The 18903-nt window shown below is 47.6% G+C and overlaps 1 protein-coding gene across 7 annotated transcripts in view; it reads left to right on the top strand.

Annotated features, from left to right (window-relative positions):
• Positions 1-18903, top strand: part of LOC139762321 (cell adhesion molecule 2-like) — a 553549-nt gene that overhangs the window by 473651 nt on the left and 60995 nt on the right. For all 7 annotated transcript variants that reach the window (XM_071686965.1, XM_071686968.1, XM_071686962.1 and 4 more), the window contains one exon: positions 752-1275. In XM_071686965.1, coding sequence (XP_071543066.1) covers positions 752-1275 — 524 coding nt within the window. The remainder of the gene's footprint in view (positions 1-751; positions 1276-18903) is intronic.

Raw genomic sequence — 18903 nt, 5'->3', positions numbered from 1 at the left:
TTCACACATGATGTATGAAGATGGAGTCGAGTTCCCCTCCTCCTCCTCTGGCCGTACCTCCAGTAAACCTTTCCTTAAGCTATTATGACGGAGTAATGACAGCTTTAACGGATGGCAAGAATATGAGGACATATTTCTTAAAAAGTGAGTGAGGTCATTTTCACTCGTGTTGTGTTCCTTGACATTTTATTGCCCCGTGAGTCTCGTTTCAAAATGATACGGCGTTAAATCATCCTTATCGTTTACCTGCCAACACTTAAGTGCAACTCTTTTGGTAAAGGAATAAGAGAAACGAACTTTTAGCGTGGAGGTTTTTGACAAAGAAAATAGAAATATCAGAGAAAATGGACTGAAACTAATAAAGAAAATGGAATGTGGTAGTATTTTACAATGCAGTAATTTAACAAATAAAAAATCCATAGCTGAACACCCATTAGTTATGACACACCTTCCACTTGTAACTTGTACTTGACACCTTTTCTAACTTGTACTTGACACCACTCGTAACTTGTACTCGACACCACTTGTAACTTGTACTCGACACCACTTGTAACTTGTACTCGACACCACTCGTGACTTGTACTTGACACCACTTGTAACTTGTACTTGACACCACTCGTAACTTGTACTTGACACCAGTATGGCTTGTGCAAGTAGCATCTAACACTACCATGTTAACCTGTTTGAAATGTCCTTGTGCTATCTTGGTGTGGCTTGCTAACCCTCGGCTTGTGTTTGCTTGATGTTGCAGGGGAGGCGGCGGGCGCGGCCAGGTTCCTGAGTCACGTCCCTCACGACTACCTCCCCGACGACGTCCTCGACTCCGCCGACGACGCCGACTACGACGCCGACGTCAAGCTCCCCGGCCGACACTACCCGAAGCTGCCGTACGACCTGGACGACTCCTCCGGGCTGGTGTTCGGGGACCCCAACTACCTCCACCCGTACCATAACCCCCACGACCCCAGCTACGGCCCCCAGTCCGGCACGACCTCCTACGACTATGACGACTTCGATAAGGAATCCTCCTACGAAGATTACTACAGGGAGGTGGGTGACGGTGAGGAGGGTCGTCACCTGGTCTCCCCACAGAGCGACACGGCAGGAGGCCCGGCAGGTCCGCCGCCAGGTCCCCTGCCAGGCAACCCGCCAGGTCCCCCGCCAGTACCCGACACGAGCCCCAGGTTCGACAGGTCTCAGCCACGGAGCATCACGGTGCAGGCGGGCAAGACGGCCGTCTTGGTGTGTCGCGTCCTCAATATTGGCGACAAGTCGGTAAGTGTCATTCGTTTGTACTGTCAGTGTGTGGCGCTGTCGCGTTCGCTGAGTGTCATGCGCATTCATTCGTCCCAGGAACTGTTGTCATTCATCACTTGCAGTCTTCATGGGTTCATGGGTCGTCTGAGTTGCCCATGTGTCCTCAAACTCACCTCCCATGTGTCCTCTAACTTACACATGTGTCCTCCAACGTACGCAGGTGTCCTCTGATTTACGCAGGTGTCCTCTAAATTACCCATGTGTCCTCTAACTTTCCCATGTGTCCTTTGACTTACCCATGTGTCCTCCAACTTACCCATGAGTACCCTACCTTCTCATGTGTCCTCTAACTTACCCATGTGTCCTCTAACTTACCCATGTGTCCTCTAACTTACCCATGTGTCCTCTAACTTACCCATGTGTCCTCTAACTCACTCATGTGTCCTCTAACTCACTCATGTGTCCTCTAACTTATCCATGTGTTTTCTAACCCATGTGTCCTCTAACTTACCCATATATCCTTTAACTTACCCATGTGTCCTTTAACTTACCCATGTGTCTTTTGACTTACTCATGTGTCCTCTAACTTACCCATGTGTCATCTGACTTACCCATGTGTCCTCTTACTTACCCATATATCCTCTAACTTATCCATGGTCTATGGTGATCCTCCAGGCTGTTGAGGTCGGCGGTGGTGTCTGCCCGCGCCTGGTGTGGCCGACCAACGTGGTGTGTGGCACAATATGGTGTGTGTTGTGTCGCAACAGATGGTTAACTTGTTTTGCATAAAGTTAAAATCCAAATTGTGAGAGACAATTATCTGTAGAGATTTTCATTACTTTAAAAGTGTTCGCTGATCATGGGAGAGTTCGAACTCTGAAGATTAACATTCGAAGCAGTGTTCAGTAATGCGAGGATTGCTCCGTGCCTCCTAGTAGTAAACATAAGTAATGTGGCGTTCAGTAACTCGGGAAGAAAAGATTCGAACCTCCCGTGGTTGTATTCGCATAGCAGTGTTCAGTGATCCTAGGAAGGTTCCGAATCCCAGAGCAGTATCGAAGGGGATGTTCATTGACTCATAAAAGGGGGGCTTCGAAACAACCCCCCTTCCCCTCCCTCCCTCACCAGTAGTAATGTTCGTATTTACAGTAACTTTATTGTATTAAAGCCTTATAGTTTAGCTTCTCGAGCAGACTGCTTTCGCAATAACAATACGTACGAATAAATTCGACATTCACTGCTTGCTTTCGCACTGCTTCGAACAAATTGGTTCTGAACGGTTGCATTCCAGCTGTGAGCTGGTTAACTGTTCATGCAGGCGAGTCTGAATATAGGTTTTTTCCCTGTACCAAGAGCTCTCAAGATGCCTCGCCAGCTTTTAATTAACTTCCTCGAGTGTATATGGGCTGAGACTTGAAAGGTATGTGAACCTTTGTATAGCTAATGAGGCTGTGTTGAGTCCTACTTGTCTCAGATGTGGCCGGAACGCGTTCTCAGATATGGCCGGAGACGCGTTCACAGATGTGGCCAGAGAACACGTTCTCAGGTGTGGCCGGAGACGCGTTTTCAGATGTGGCCGGAGACGCGTTTTCAGATGTGGCCGGAGACGCGTTCTCAGATATGGCCGGAGACGCGTTCTCAGATGTGGCCGGAGGTCGGTTTCTCAGATATGGCCGGAGGTGTTTTCTCAGATGTGGCCAGAGAGGCGTCCCCACATACCGCTGGACCTGCGTTCTCAGATGTAGCCAAGTGCTCTTCCTTAGAGACGTGTTCAGATCGGAGTGCTGAAGGCGATTCTCAACATGACGAGTTCAGTCACAGTCGTTGCTCCTTGTCATCCCTTCTGGTTGTTACTTCCAGAGAAAGGAGGGCCCTAAAAGGGGCACTCGCGAGATAGCGCTTGTCCCTCGCAAGTATGTCACCGTCCTGGGATGACACACCAGCTCTCCTTAGCTATACACCATACCTTTAGTAGGTCCAGTCACTCCACCACCACCACACTCTCCACACACAAGACAACTCGCACAACACTAATTGGCTTCGACCAGCCAAAACCCCCGCACACAGCTAGTGGCTATAGATATCAACAAAGCATTCAACGCTGTTTCCCAAAACGCCCCCTACACAAAAGATAACACCACCACCCACCACAGTAACGACATGAAAAAATGAGCCAACTTTATAGCTGGCCTCCAGACCATTGCCGCTCACAAAGGCTTCACCCCCAAATCCTCAAGCTCTCCAGTGGAGTTCCCCATGTTGTAGTTCTGTCTCCAGCCCTCTTTAATCTCTCTTATACATGGCCATAGTGTGAAACCCTCTCATTTACAGACTACCACACAATCACACCACGGGACTCGAACATAACAAGCATAATACAACACTACATCATGGCTTAAGCACCTCATAAATCCACCGTGATCCTCCTTAATCCACCTGACACAGGTGAATCCAACGTGCTGCTTCCCTAGGCCTTAAGTGGATGACTTCTCCCACTAGACACCACTCCACCAGAGACGTACATAACATCTGAAAGTTCACTCCCCAGACATGGAAGTGCGCATTTTCATGTGCAAGCTGGACACCATCCAACTCTACAGCGTTACAAACACCGATTCATCATATCGCAAGACCCTCCCTCTAACATGCCCAAGATTTTACGATAATGTGCACGTAAAAGTGATTTCACTCATAGACATCTTGATCCGGGGAACTGATAATAGGAAGACGGTTAACCTAAACACACCGTTAATTAATCATTCATCGATAAATTATACATCAAAGCGCGGATAACATCGAGTTGATAACTTGACGTTGGCGGGTCTTGGAGGAGGAGGAGGGCCTTGGTTACCCCGAGATAATACAGGAGCGATCATTAATATACTTTTATTAACCGTTGGGCCGTAAACCTGCTGGGTTCATGCTGCCCGTGAATCATAAATCTTATTCAATAAAAAAAAAAAAGTGCTAATTAGAGCGTACTCAAGGCCTCCCCGGAACATAAAGCAAGCGAGGGAGGTGTGCCGCAAATTATCGGGAATAGCTGCTTGTGCAAGCTCTTGGGGAAACCAGAAAAATGGGTAATGAAAACGAAGGAGCGGCGATGGTCTTAACAGACTGCAAATGTTATGATAGAAGATGGGAAGACGTACGAGAGGTATTATAGAAGATGGGAAAACGAACGAGAAATATATATATATATATATATATATATATATATATATATATATATATATATAGCAGAATGTTCGGGAAGGAAGTATTTTATCGCTCCACCACAATGATGATTGACTAAGTAATGCTATTATTCTGATAGAAATGATAACACTAAAGGTAAAATGACTTGTGGGAGCACAGTCAGTTGTGTGTTAGGAATACTACTCACGGGAGAATGATCTGGGAAAACGCTCTTAATGCCGTGGTAGAAATAACATCCACAAACGGTAAGATTATTTGAAAATGTTAAAATAGAAAACGGTGAAAATTAATCTATTGGGAGGGAGGCCTGAAGAAAAACTTGTTACAGATGTTTGCCGGTGACATGTTGTTAGAAGGGCGACTGGTATGGCATAGACGCTGACATGGGAGTTGGAAGGGAGGGATTCGAGACCCCGTAGTTAGGAAGGCCCAAAGGTATGGGGGTAAGTGTGGTAGAACAGTTAGGTTGGTATATGGGTAAGTGAATCAAATGGTAAGTGGAAAGGGTAGACGGATAGATAAGGATGTAGACGGGTAGACGAGTAAGTAGGGAGTTGAGTAGGTAGATGAAATGACAGATAAGTAGATAAGGGATGGGGTCGAAAAATCTCTCGGTAGACTGGTAGGTAGACAGACGTATTGGAGGTGATTTGTAAGTATACCTTAGGGATATGTAAGTAGGGACTGGGGAGAGAGGGACGCATTTGAGCAGATCAGATAACGTCATTAGGTTTAATGGTAGGTAGGTAGTTGGTGGGGGAGTAGGTCAGTAAGTAGGCAAGTTGGTGGAATGTTTTGTTTGTAGGAGTTAAGTAAGCAAGTGGAATGCGTAAGTAGGCAATGGGCAGAAGTGATGGTGAGTAAGTAGGAACGCCTCACTCTCGACGCACTCCAGAAACGTTCACCCTCGACGCACTCCAGACACACTCATCCTCGACGCACTCCAGTCACACTCACCCTCGACGCACTCCAGACACGCTCACCCTCGACGCTCTCCAGACACGCTCACCCTCGACGCACTCCAGACACGTCCTCGGCGCACTCCAGACACGCTCACCCTCGACGCTCTCCAGACACACTCATCCTCCACGCACTCCAGACACGCTCATCCTCGACGCACTCCAGACACACTCATCCTCGACGCACTCCAGACACACTCACCCTCGACGCTCTCCAGACACACTCATCCTCGACGCTCTTCAGACACACTCATCCTCGACGCACTCCAGACACGCTCATCCTCGACGCACTCCAGACACACTCATCCTCGACGCACTCCAGACACACTCACCCTCGACGCTCTCCAGACACACTCATCCTCGACGCTCTTCAGACACACTCATCTTCGACGCACTCCAGTCACACTCACCCTCGACGCACTCCAGACACACTCACCCTCGACGCTTTCCAGACACACTCACCTTCGACGCTCTCCAGACACACTCACCCTCGACGCACTCCAGACACACTCACCTTCGACGCTTTCCAGACACACTCACCTTCGACGCTTTCCAGACACACTCACCCTCGACGCTTTCCAGACACACTCACCTTCGACGCTTTCCAGACACACTCACCCTCGACGCACCCCAGCTTGGGATGGAGGATATAAAAAACGTTCCTCACAAGGTGTGTTCCAACCAATACTGCAATGGCGATAGTTGGGGGAAAGTTTGTGTGTGAACCTTGCGTCTCTCTCCTGTTATATGAGAGACACACACACATTTCCCTCTGCTCCCGTGCGTCGCACTTGTCGTCTGCTTATTCACAGCGACGAGAGAATTTTGCGCTTCGCCCTCACGTCGTCCCTGTCGTCTTGTGTGTCGTGTTGTCGCCGCCGCGGTGCTCGACTAGACGGGTATTTTCATGGGTGTTGTAAGCGGTCATCCAGGGAGGGAGAGAAGTCTATCTCTCTCTCTCTCTCTCTCTCTCTCTCTCTCTCTCTCTCTCTCTCGGCTTTCCTCCACTGGCCATGCCCCCTGAGTCTAGGGGGGGGGACAAAAACAAACACACACACACACATGTGGCACCACTTTCTCTGACGGAGGTATGATGAAGGCGTGTCCTACATCGGCGTTGTCAGTTTATCTATTTCCTGGTATGCCTTATAGGTACGTGTGGATTGTGTGTGTGTGTGTGTGGGGGGGGGGGTGTCGGTATGATGGCATACGTGTCGGCCAGCGGGTCAGGAGGTGCGCAAGGCTAAGGGCGAGGAGAGGTCAGCAGCTGAGGTGAGAGGGAACAGCACTGGGGAACCTGTGAAGGAGGAGGACCAGGTTCAGCTGTGAAGGTTGTGTGTGTGTGTGTGTGTGTGTGTGTGTGTGTGTGTGTGTGTGTTGTAAGGCGTGGGATGGCGCGGTGAATGTTGGTGCAGCTGGGGGAGGTATTCTGAAGCGAACGGAGATGGAGAGATAGGAAGGAAAGGGACGAGAGAATGATTATGTACAAAACACAAAAGAATAGCGAGGAATACCTAATAAAATCAGTTGTGGAGGTGGGTTTCAAATGCTATAAGATTAACTGTAAACATCCTAGAGATTACGAAAATTACAGCTGGAAGTCGTGTATCATATGACCAAACCATTTAGGCTTTTAGTGATCGAAAGGGACGCAACATTTGGCAGAGGTGTGAAATCCCATTATGGTAGGTGACCCACCTCCCCCCACCTCAGACGCAGCCCACTCTCACATAACCCAGCAGGGAGGGAGGAGAAGCCTGCAGGTCCTGCGAGGCCCCGTGAGCGAGTGTGAGGGAGATTTGCTGGGGAGAGATGTCAAGGAAACATTACACAAAGTGAGATATGATAATACCCCTGGAATGGACCAAGTACCTGGGGAGGAGGTGATGGAATAAGACGTGAACGATCTCGAGGAAAATGTGTGGAGGCCACGGGAAGTGGAGCCGCGTGGATGGGAGACACGGAGACACCTCCTTCCTGTGTAGAGAGAGGGAGAGCGCATGGCTGGAACACTGGGAGCCCCTCCCTGCGTCGAGGGAGACATGTATAGAGAAGGAACGGGGGACTGTTAGTAAGGGAGCAGCTGTAAGGAGACCATAGAGAGTAAAGTCTTGATGGCCTCTGGATAAATGGGTTGAAGACCATAGAGAGATAGAGAGAGAGAGAGAGAGAGAGAGAGAGAGAGAGAGAGAGAGAGAGAGAGAGAGAGAGAGAGAGAATGGGGTGAAGGAGGAGGAACTTTATGGCTGGTTTTGTAAGAGGAAGCCAGATCTTCGCCTTGAGAACCATATTAGATTTTTTTCTCTCTTTTGACGAGGTTGAGGTTAGAGAAAACATGGAGATAATGGGTGGGTGTACAGGAGGTGCTGTGGAATATATCCTGCGCTTCGCTGCCGGACGAAGAAGCAGCGGGGAAAGATTTTTTACGACGAGATCAGTGCATATGTTCGAGGCAGTGGCGCCTCCAATGGTTGTTTACAAGGAGAGGTAGGTCGGCCGGGGCGGGAGCTCGTGTCGCTGGTGTGGGCTGATGGGTTCATCCCCGGTGCGGTACGGAGGATTGTGTGGATTTTATTTCTGCTTTTTTTTTCTTCGTGACAAGGAAGAATAAAGGGATAGGATTGGAACACCTGTGGTAGAAGGAGAGCTGAAGGTGTTGTGCGGGGACGTGTTTGGCGAGCACTGCCGAAGAGATCACGAAGGGTGCGACCCTCGAGCACGACGGTAAGACCCGTGGGGGAACGAGGGCCCACCAAGGCGTTAGGTCAAAGGCCAAGGCCTTAATATGTAAGAGTCACAGACCGACATATGCTCAAGGGGTTGTATGGGCATCCCCAAAGGCGTTACATGGGCTCGGAGGGCTGCGTGGGAAGAGCGAAGGTAAAGATACAAAGAAGTCGGTTGTTTGTGTAGACTGTGTAGAGGAAATGAAGCCGAATGACGAGTTGTGTGTGTGTGTGAGAGAGAGAGAGAGATAGATAGAGAGAGAGAGAGAGAGAGAGAGAGAGAGAGAGAGAGAGAGAGAGAGAGAGAGAGAGAGAGAGAGAGAGACCCGGAATTATGATTATCAATCTCTCCAGACAGCGGGAGTATCGTATCGTGAAAGTGTTGTTGCGTGTCATGACTCCCTGATGGTGGGCCCTGATACTGTTCTGTGATGGTGGGCCGTGTCAGTCGTCAGGACTGAGGCGGAGGGCAGCAGCAGCATCGGCGGCGGGGTAAATATGTGTTTCAGACGCGACATAAAAGATGCATGTTCGCCTCTGTAAACCTCCGGACGGACGCTGAGGGGGGAATGACCTTTGACTACGTGTGGTCCATACCTGTCACATGACTGGGTCGTGAAGGCTTCAGTTCAGTTCTCTTTGATGATAACAATAGAAGAATCCATACACCACTGTAACAACCCAGGACCCACTGACTAAACGCCCTCGATCCTACTCGGGAAAGCATCCAATGTGCCATCAGATCTTGTCAGATAGAATCATGCTTAGAAAACACCTAACCTTTTTTTATATACATATTAGAGCTTAAGTTCTGATCTAGACGAGGCCAGCGCACATACAGGCTTAGAACCTGGAATGCTCCGCCCACGCCATCCCCCCTCTGTAAGTGTATATGAATGTACTGAAGCTCTTTCACACTCGTGCCTGCGTGCCCGTGTGATCGACGGATCTCGCAAGGTTATCTGTATTTCCCAGAGCACAAATCCCACGTCCAATTTACTGACGATTGCCGGACTTCTCGCCCGTAAAAATCTCCCGTGACTCTGGCTCATAATTACGTTCTCGTTTGAGATGAGAATTTAATAACTGTGGTCGTCTTTTTAATGGGAGTGGTTTATATATATATATATATATATATATATATATATATATATATATATATATATATATATATTCAGGGTTTGTAATGGAAACTATATTAATTCCACGTTATGATTACACGTCTGCTCCTGAGGCCCATCTGTATGATGGGGGAAAACTCAAAAGTTGTATATTGAATTCCATGCATTCCTAATGTGTATCGTTATTATGCTACATACATGAGAGAGCTGGAATAAGTAGTTTTAACTGGATCAAACAAAATTCAGTGATGCAGGTTGTGAAATGGTTGTACGTTCAGAGCGGCTTGTTGTGAAGGTGAACACAGGCGATTTTCGGGAAAAAAAATATTGGAGTGTAGAGTATAATTTCTGCAGAGTTTTGTTTACTGTTGTTTTTATGGTAGCCGAAATGGTAAGAGTAATATATATATATATATATATATATATATATATATATATATATATATATATATATATATATATATATACGACACGCTGGGAATACGTGGGAAGTATTCTTAATCCCTTAAAACGGGAGGGAGCGTGGGGCTTGAAATCCTCCCCTCTCGTTTTTTTTTTTTTTTTTTTTTTTAATTTTCCAAAAGAAGGAACAGAGGGGGCCAGGTGAGGATATTCCAAAAAAGGCCCAGTCCTCTGTTCTTGACGCTACCTCGCTAACGCGGGAAATGGCGAATAGTTTGAAAAAAAAAAAAAAAATATATATATATATATATATATATATATATATATATATATATATATATATATTAGTTCATGCCAGTTACCCATTTACCGATGAATACTTGGATTGGCTGTGAGCTGAGTGGCCCCGTCCAGGACTCAAACCTCGGTAGGCCCGCACATGATTCACAGCCAGCGACGGTGACCACCGAACCACGGAAGCTACACGAAACGATACGGCATCAGCTGGTGCAGATCTACACTCTCAGCAGTGTTACCATACAGATCTGGTCAACGTTATTGCCAGTTATGGTATCATTGGCGCTGCTGAACACGGGGGACATGATAGATGCTCATCCTCGTGTGTTTCCGATGTCTTGATAAGCCGACATATCTTTCTCATCTTCACCGAGTCTCGATCCAGGACATTTCGATCTGAGCATCGCTCACAGTCTTCCGTAAACTGAGGTGTGGCTCTGTATATATACATAGTGATTCATTCCTACGTAACCACACGACCATATGTGCGGGTCTCTTCTGGTAACGACACAGCGCTGTCCTTTCCCTTGGATTTCATTTGGTATCTTCTGCTGGGTCGTCACACGTGTTGCTCTCACTTTGATCACCTGTTGATGGAGACGTAAGACCCACAGGAATCAAGCTAGGGTTGCAACAAGGGCTCGGTGAAGTACTCTTTCTTCCTGCTTAGTGAACAGTTGCGTTACCTCCTGTATGTCAGAGAGTCGAGTACCTCCAACACACACACACACACACAGAGCACGAGAGCATCACTGCAGACCAGGTGTAGCAGCCAACTGTTCCTCCGTATCACATCGTCATCTCGTCCCATTCCATCCTACCACACCTTCATCGCGTCCCCTTCCGCCCTACCACTGCACCATCTCGTCCCGTTCCGTCGTACCATGCCTTCATCTCGTCCCGTTCCGCCCTACCACGCCTTCATCACGTCCCGTTCCGTCGTACCACGCCTTCATCACGTCCCGTTCCGTCGTACCACGCCTTCATCACGTCCCGTTCCGTCGTACCACGCCTTCATCACGTCCCGTTCCGTCGTACCATGCCGTCATCACGTCCCGTTCCGTCGTACCATGCCGTCATCACGCTGCCCCACCCGGTGCGTTGCCACGTCCGTGGAACAATTAGTGTGTCATTACAAAACACTGTCGCACACGCCACGCTCTGCTTCACGCTACTTGCACCACCATTTACTCTCACACGAACGCTCCCTCTGTTATAAAAACGGAGCAACGCTCGGCATTTTTTTTCCCCTCGCTCGCCATAAACAGGTAAAAACTCTCCCAGTCCTTTGCAGTTTAATGCTTTACACAACACCTCTACATCCATGAATATTTCACGTGTTTCGTGATATTTCTGTGGACTCTCTCTCTCTCTCTCTCCCCCCACGCGCACACACAGCCTGTGTGGACGCTCGATGTCTGTGTTGTACTTGTCTGTAATCTTTTTGATTCGCTGATCTGTGATTGATTGATCACAGTACCTGCGGGTCATTAATCAGCTCATCAGGGAGGAGAATTATCCCTGGTAAGCAACGGTGTTACTGCCTCTGCCTCTCCGTACACGAGACCAGTCCCCATCTTGGCCCAGGCCTGTGGCCCACTCAGGCACTTTCCTTCCATTGTTATTTTACTGTGTTCACACACACCCTCCTTCTCCCCCGTCACGATCAGCTTTCACTGTGTGGCAAATACCAATCCAGCTACGCTTCCATCTCCACCAGGTTGCATTTACTTGTTACTTCCTTCCTTTCTTCCTTCCTTCCTTCTTTCCTTACATCTTTCACACGTAATCATCTCCACACTTATCGGTCAGTCAGTCACCTCGTCTGCCTCCTAAACCCCCGCTGTACCGGTGCCTCGCGCCCTCACCCAATATTCCTGAGTGCGTCGTCTCGACTTCGTCCACGGCCTCGCCGGCGTGTTACTCTGCCACCTTGGCTTCCACCACCACCACCACACTCTCCAACCTTCTCCCTCGTCCTGAGTCGCCTCACGATGACCTACCTCACCGTCTCTCACAGGTTGTGAGCCAGATGTTGTCACCACATACGAGTTGGGGGAACTGAAGAAATATATATATATATATATATATATATATATATATATATATATATATATATATATATATATATATATATATATATATATATATATATTCATATGAGTCCACGGGGAAAATGAAACACGATAAGTTCCCAAGTGCACTTTCGTGTGATAATCACATCATCAGGGGAGATACAAGAAAGAAATATAACAGTCAGTTGATGTACAACGAAGAGACGTAGCTAGGACGCCAATTGTTTACCTTTGTCAGCGTCCGTCTATGCCAGTCATCGTCCGTCTGTATCATCATCTGTCTGGTCTCCCCATCATCGTTCGCCCGTCTGTCTCCACCTGTCCGTCCGTCATCGTCCGTCTCCATCCGTCTCCGTCCGTCATCGTCCACTCTCGTCCTTCTGTCCGTCACAACAAAACTCGTGTGCACAACCCGGCTTGATTTTCTCGTACTGTAATAGTCCACTACGTTGTATTCCAGTGCGTTACATAGTGTTACACCGTCACATACTTTTATACCCGTTCTTGTCACACCGTCACATCGCTCTGTAGTCTGTTACTATGTTAGTGTTACATATTGTTGTAACGTTGGTGATAACAGTGTGTTACGGGCTCCTGCATTGTGCCATACTTTAGTATGTTATGTTACATGGTGTTATACATTTCTGTGCTCTGTTATGTCGAGTAACACATGGTTTTTTTGCGTGCTGTGTTACACCCTGTTGTATTGGCCTGTACTGTGTCACACTGTATCTTGTTCCACTCAGTTCCACTCTGTTGCATACTTTTAGCGTCATACATTGCTGCAATGTATATATATATATCATATAGTGCTGTACAATATGATGCATGACAAGCCATGCATCACATTGTGTGACTGTGTGTTGCTCCTAGTGCCTAGGTTTGTGAGTTCGGTACCATAATGTTGAGTGTGTTACACTCGTGTGTGTGTGTGTGTGTGTGTGTGTGTGTGTGTGTGTATGTGTGTATGTGAGTATGTGTGTGCTTGTTTGTGTGTGTGTGTGTGTGTGTGTGTGTGTGTGTGTGTGCTTGTTTGTGTGTGTGTGTGTGTGTGTGCTTGTTTGTTTGTTTGTTTGTGTGTGTGTGTGTGTGTGTGTGTGTGTGTGTGTGTGTGTGTGTGTGTGTGTGTATAAACACCTGTGTGTGTACTGGATGAGGAGGGAGTGTTACAGTCGTGTGTGTGTGTGTGTGTGTGTGTGTGTGTGTGTGTGTGTGTGTGTGTGTGTGTATATATATAAACACCTGTGTGTGTACTGGATGAGGAGGGAGTGTTACAGTCGTGTGTGTGTGTGTGTGTGTGTGTATAAACACCTGTGTGTGTACTGGATGAGGAGGGAGTGTTACAGTAGTGTGTGTGTGTGTGTGTGTGTGTGTGTGTGTGTGTGTGTGTGTGTGTGTGTGATGGCTCTCCCAGGCCTGCAGGGAGTGCAGATGGCCTGGAATGTGAAGACTCTGATTCTCGCTTTTGCTGCGTGCCCGACCAGGCCGCCGGAGGGAGCAGAGTTCAGCATATCTCGCACATAACGCGGCTCATTTACGCTCTTTTTTTTCTTTTACAGGAAAGCATCGGAAGTTCGTGTAGTAGACTGTTCCACACGGCGGGTCGGGTTCGTTTACAGAGTTTTACACGGGAGTTAGAATTCGTTTACGTTACTTCACACGGCAGTTGGAACTGATTCACAGTGCTTCACACGGCAGTTGGAACTGATTCACAGTGCTTCACACGGCAGTTGGAACTGATGCACAGTGCTTCACACGGCAGTTAGGACTCAGTTACAGTGATTCATTTGGCATTGCGAACTTACTTACAGTGCTTCACACAGCAGTTGGAACTCATTTACAACGCATCACTTGGCGATTGGAACTCATTTACAGTCTTCCGCCTTGAACTACCAGAACTCATGACTCCTATGAAAGCATCTGGAAAGAGCGCAGCATCCGCTCTAGAGCGCAAACATGATATATATTGAGCGCGTGATCAAGTATATTCCTTTGAGTCCACGGGGAAACGAAACACAATAAGTTCCCAAGTGCACTTTCGTGTAATAATCACATCATCAGGCACTCGGGCACTCACTTGTTTACCATATGGCGTCCTAGCTACGTCTCTTCGTTGTATAGCAACTGTCTTTTATATTTCTTTCTTGTATCTCCCCTGATGATGTGATTATTACACGAAAGTGCACTTGGGAACTTATTGTGTTTCATTTCCCCGTGGACTCAGAGGAATACACACACACACACACACACACACACACACACACACGTGTATGTGTGTGGGTGTAATTTAGAAATCATGGGTGTCGGTCCATACACCAGAACCATCCCCTCTAGCATGACATGCCTGGCAGACTTGATCAGCCACATCACTAACACGAATAAAAGTTGTACCTACGGTGAGGCAAGACTTGTGTAAGGCTCGGGAGACCCCGAAGCTGTCCAGCACCTCCCTGCTCCTCATGTATATAAAACATACTGCGGACCCCTCTCTCTCTCTCTCTCTCTCTCTCTCTCTCTCTCTCTCTCTCTCTCTCTCTCTCTCTCTCTCTCTCTCTCTCTCTCTCTCTCTCTCTCTCTCTCTCTCTCTCTCTCTCTCTCTCTCTCTCTCTCTCTCTCTCTCTCTCTCTCTCTCTCTGGATCAAATTGATATTGAGAGAGACAAGATACACTGGAGAAATATATCTAGAAAGTAACCGTAGGCCCTGTGGACCACACAGCCTCAAACAGCCTGGCTGATCAAAGGAGGGAGGAGGGAGGGGTGATATTCGTTCCGTAGGCAGACGAGCTATACGAGATTGAGTTCAGTGTACGTCAGTTGAGGTAGGCGTGACACACACCGTGAATTCGTCTGTCTGTACAGAGGTCGGAAAAAGGTGTTTTTTTTTTCTTTGATGGCGTACACATCGGGGAATTGCTGTTGGCTCGAGAGTTTACGATATGTAAATCAGTCCCAGCCAGTGGAGGAGGAGGAGGAGATATCCCTGTCATGTACTTTTAGTGTTAGATGCTGGTATTCCAACTGACCTCTGACGAATACCAGAACACTCGGTACTCTCTCTCTCTCTCTCTCTCTCTCTCTCTCTCTCTCTCTCTCTCTCTCTCTCTCTCTCTCTCTCTCTCACACACACGTTCGCAGCTCCTCGCCCCCTCCACTCTGCGGTGTTTAATGCATCGCGTGTCCCCATTTCCACACTAAATCAGTCGTCTCTCCTCACACTATCTTTACTCCCAGAGCCTCTCTGTCTCTCTCGTCTTTGCCCCCCCCCCTTCCTCCTATTCTCTCTCTCTCTCTCTCTCTCTCTCTCTCTCTCTCTCTGACTTTATCGTCGTCGAGCCGTCGCTCAGCCACCAAACTGGGTGTGAGGATTCATTAAAGGGAAAACTTTGAACATTAAGCGTCTGGTGTGATACCGTAACTCACCAGCAAGGCCAGGCACCCGTCACACCGACCCCTCTGTCACTACTCCCTGGCATGAGCGCTACAGAGATCAAACTGACCCCCTCTGTAACTCACCGGCATGAGTCCCTCAGAGATCATAGTGAGCCTGTGTAACTTATTAGCCTTGTGTCCTCACCAGTGGGCCACATCACCTCACCAGGTGGCCATCCCACCCCACCCGGTGTCCACACTACCTCACACTATCATTATTACCATTAGACATCACAACGCGTTGAGATCACAGATTGCATGACAGCAAGATTTGAGGATGACTGACCCTACCCTGGAAGTTGTCAGGTATGGGGCCCCAGTCATGCACAGAATGCACACGAGGTCGACATTGTGAACACCCAGCAATTCATTTTTGACTCGGTAAATATATCTCAGAACTGCATATTTGTGCAGCGGGGGGCCAGTTAATTATGTGTCCTCCCATTCCACGAAAATGAAATGTGTGTGTCCTTACAATCTGACGAAATGGTATAACAGTGGCGAGTACTCATGCAAATTAAAGAAATAATGAAATTGTGGATGAACTGTCTTCTGAAAATGAAAATGTTGATATATATATATATATATATATATATATATATATATATATATATATATATATATATATATATATATATATATATATATATATTGACATGTTTACCAAATGGCGTCCTAGCTTCGTCTCTTCGATGTATATCAACTGACTGTTATATTCCTCTCTTGTGTCTCCCGTGATGATGTGATTATTACACGAAAGTGCACTTGGGAACTTTTCGTGTTTCATTTTCCCCGTGGACTCATAGGAATATATATATATATATATATATATATATATATATATATATATATATATATATATATATATATATATATATATATATATATTTTTTTTTTTTTTTTTCTTTTTTCATACTATTTGCCATTTCCCGCGTTAGCGAGGTAGCGTTAAGAACAGAGAACTGGGCCTTAGAGGGAATATCCTCACCTGACCCCCTTCTCTGTTCCTTCTTTTGGAAAATTAAAAAAAACAAGAAAGGGGAGGATTTCCAGCCACCCGCTCCCTCCCCTTTTAGTCGCCTTCTACGACACGCAGGGAATACGTGGGAAGTATTCTTTCTCCCCTATCCCCAGGGATATATATATATATATATATATATATATATATATATATATATATATATATATATATATGGTAAGTACATGTAAGATATGTGAGAGGAAGATGAAAACGTTTAAAACGTTGCTGCTTGAAGGAGTGATGCTCACTGCATGTCGACATGGCGCGGACCAACCTCCACATGGCATGAACCACCGTCCATATGGCACCGATCACTTTCCAGATGGCACGGACCATCGTCCATATGGCATGTACTATCGTCCACATGGCACGGACCATCTCTCATGGCACGAACCACCCTCCACATGGCATGGACCACCGTCCACATGGCACGGACCATCCTCCAGATGTCTTCTTTTCCCCCCCAGCTGTTGGTTCTGAGATTCGCCTCAACGTGGTTTTGACAAACAGTTGTGTTTTGGAACAGCTGTTTTCGGCCTGGCTCTTCGCCATGACCTCGTTAGCCGCTGGAATGGGCGTGTCTCGGTGCTCACCCTCGAGTGACTTATCATTATTTTTCGCCACCATCATCGGCTGGTTTGTGGTGCCAGACGTCATGCGTATCTCGCGAGCAGCAACGCAAAAGGAAAATAGAAAATACAAAGGTGTTCAGGGTCTTTGAGTAAACCTCTGCCGTGGAGGACAGACGGTTATGACACACAAGTGATTACAAGATGGTTCACTTATCTCTTACAGTTATCTCTAACAGAACAGAGATTTAAATGACAGAACTTAATGTATTGTATTAATTACGATGTGTTGTGTACCATTGCTAGCAGCTTGTTTTTGGATCTCTCCCTAAAGGGTTCAGCTCCATATTTTTCACAATCTCAGACGTAGTGTATCTAGGCTACGTCCATGTCCCTGGCCACAAAAAGCTCATGTGATTCATAACGTCTCCAGCGTCGACCGTACCGGCAGCTCGTTTGCAGGTCGTCGGTCGACAGCGTCTTGTGGTGGTCCTGTGAGCCAATGTTTATCCCGACCCAAGAAGAGCTTAATCAGGTTCCTCTCGCCATCCTGCATCATCTGTCTCCTCACCATCTGCTGCTGTGACCTCTGGCCTCACCGTCTGCTGCTGCCACACCCTCTGCTGTGACCTCTGGCCTCACCATCTGCTGCTGCCACCTCTGGCCACACCCTCTGCTGTGACCTCTGGCCTCACCATCTGCTGCTGCCACCTCTGGCCACACCCTCTGCTGTGACCTCTGGCCTCACCATCTGCTGCCATCTCTAATTTTACCATCTTCTGCCGCCTCTAACATCACCATCTCCGGTCACGTCTGGCCTCACCATCTGCTGCCACCCCTGGCCTCCCCCTCTCCTCACACCTCACCGTCTACTGCCGCCTCTGGCCTCAGCTGGCATGAATGGCTAATGCCGTAGGGTTGTAGACCTCCGCCCGTCCCCTCCCTTCCCCACCACCGTTCTCATGGGTCCCTCTCCTCTCTCACCGTTGGCATTTTGATGAGTCTGCGCCACGCGCCTTGACACCTATATGGAACTACCCCGGATGATTCTCTCTCTCTCTCTCTCTCTCTCTCTCTCTCTCTCTCTCTCTCTCTCTCTCTCTCTCTCTCTCTCTCTCTCCGCGATTCATCTCTCGTTATTCTGGTAACCATCTACGTTGTCCTCCCTCGAACCTCTTCTGTTCGTTCTTGGTGTTACTGGAAGTGCGGTGACCAAGCCTGAGAGGCATATTTCAGGTCTGCCAAACGTAGTATATGAACTATTGGCTGAATATATATCCTTATGGATTTCCTTGAACGCGATTGTGATATTTGCCAACACGTAATTTGTCTTCTTTACAGTCCTCGTGACGTACGGCTTTGGTGAATGTTTTGGTGAAATATCGACTCCTAAGCCCCCTTTCCTACACACATTCCTGCAGCTTATATCGTGATGGTTGAATATCGAAGTCTTCTTTCATTGTGTTCCATTCTCATTAATCTGCATTTACTTGGGACGAAATGGATCAGCCGTGTATCAGACTAACTTTGGAGTTTGTCTAGGTCCCCTTGTAAGTTGATGCTCTCGCTCTTTCTTCTTCCCCCCCCCCCTCTCTCTCTCTCTCTCTCTCTCTCTCATATCCCGTGACCTTGCCATCGTCCGCGACATACTCGGGTACGAGCCCAAGTCCTTATGGCAAATGTTTCCACGTGGATCAAGAGCACGGTGGCCCCAGGGATAAACCCTGCAGTACGCCACGGTTGACCCCAAGTCCTTTCCACGATGGCCTCCCAGACGTGCGTCCTTTTGTTCCCTTCCCACTGTGGTATTTGTACCAGTCATCAAGTAGTCAACATCTCCCGTGGTTC

This window comes from Panulirus ornatus, chromosome 43, assembly GCF_036320965.1.
Source record: "Panulirus ornatus isolate Po-2019 chromosome 43, ASM3632096v1, whole genome shotgun sequence".
Lineage (NCBI taxonomy): Eukaryota > Metazoa > Arthropoda > Malacostraca > Decapoda > Palinuridae > Panulirus > Panulirus ornatus.
This window is presented reverse-complemented; position numbering and strand designations above follow the sequence as displayed.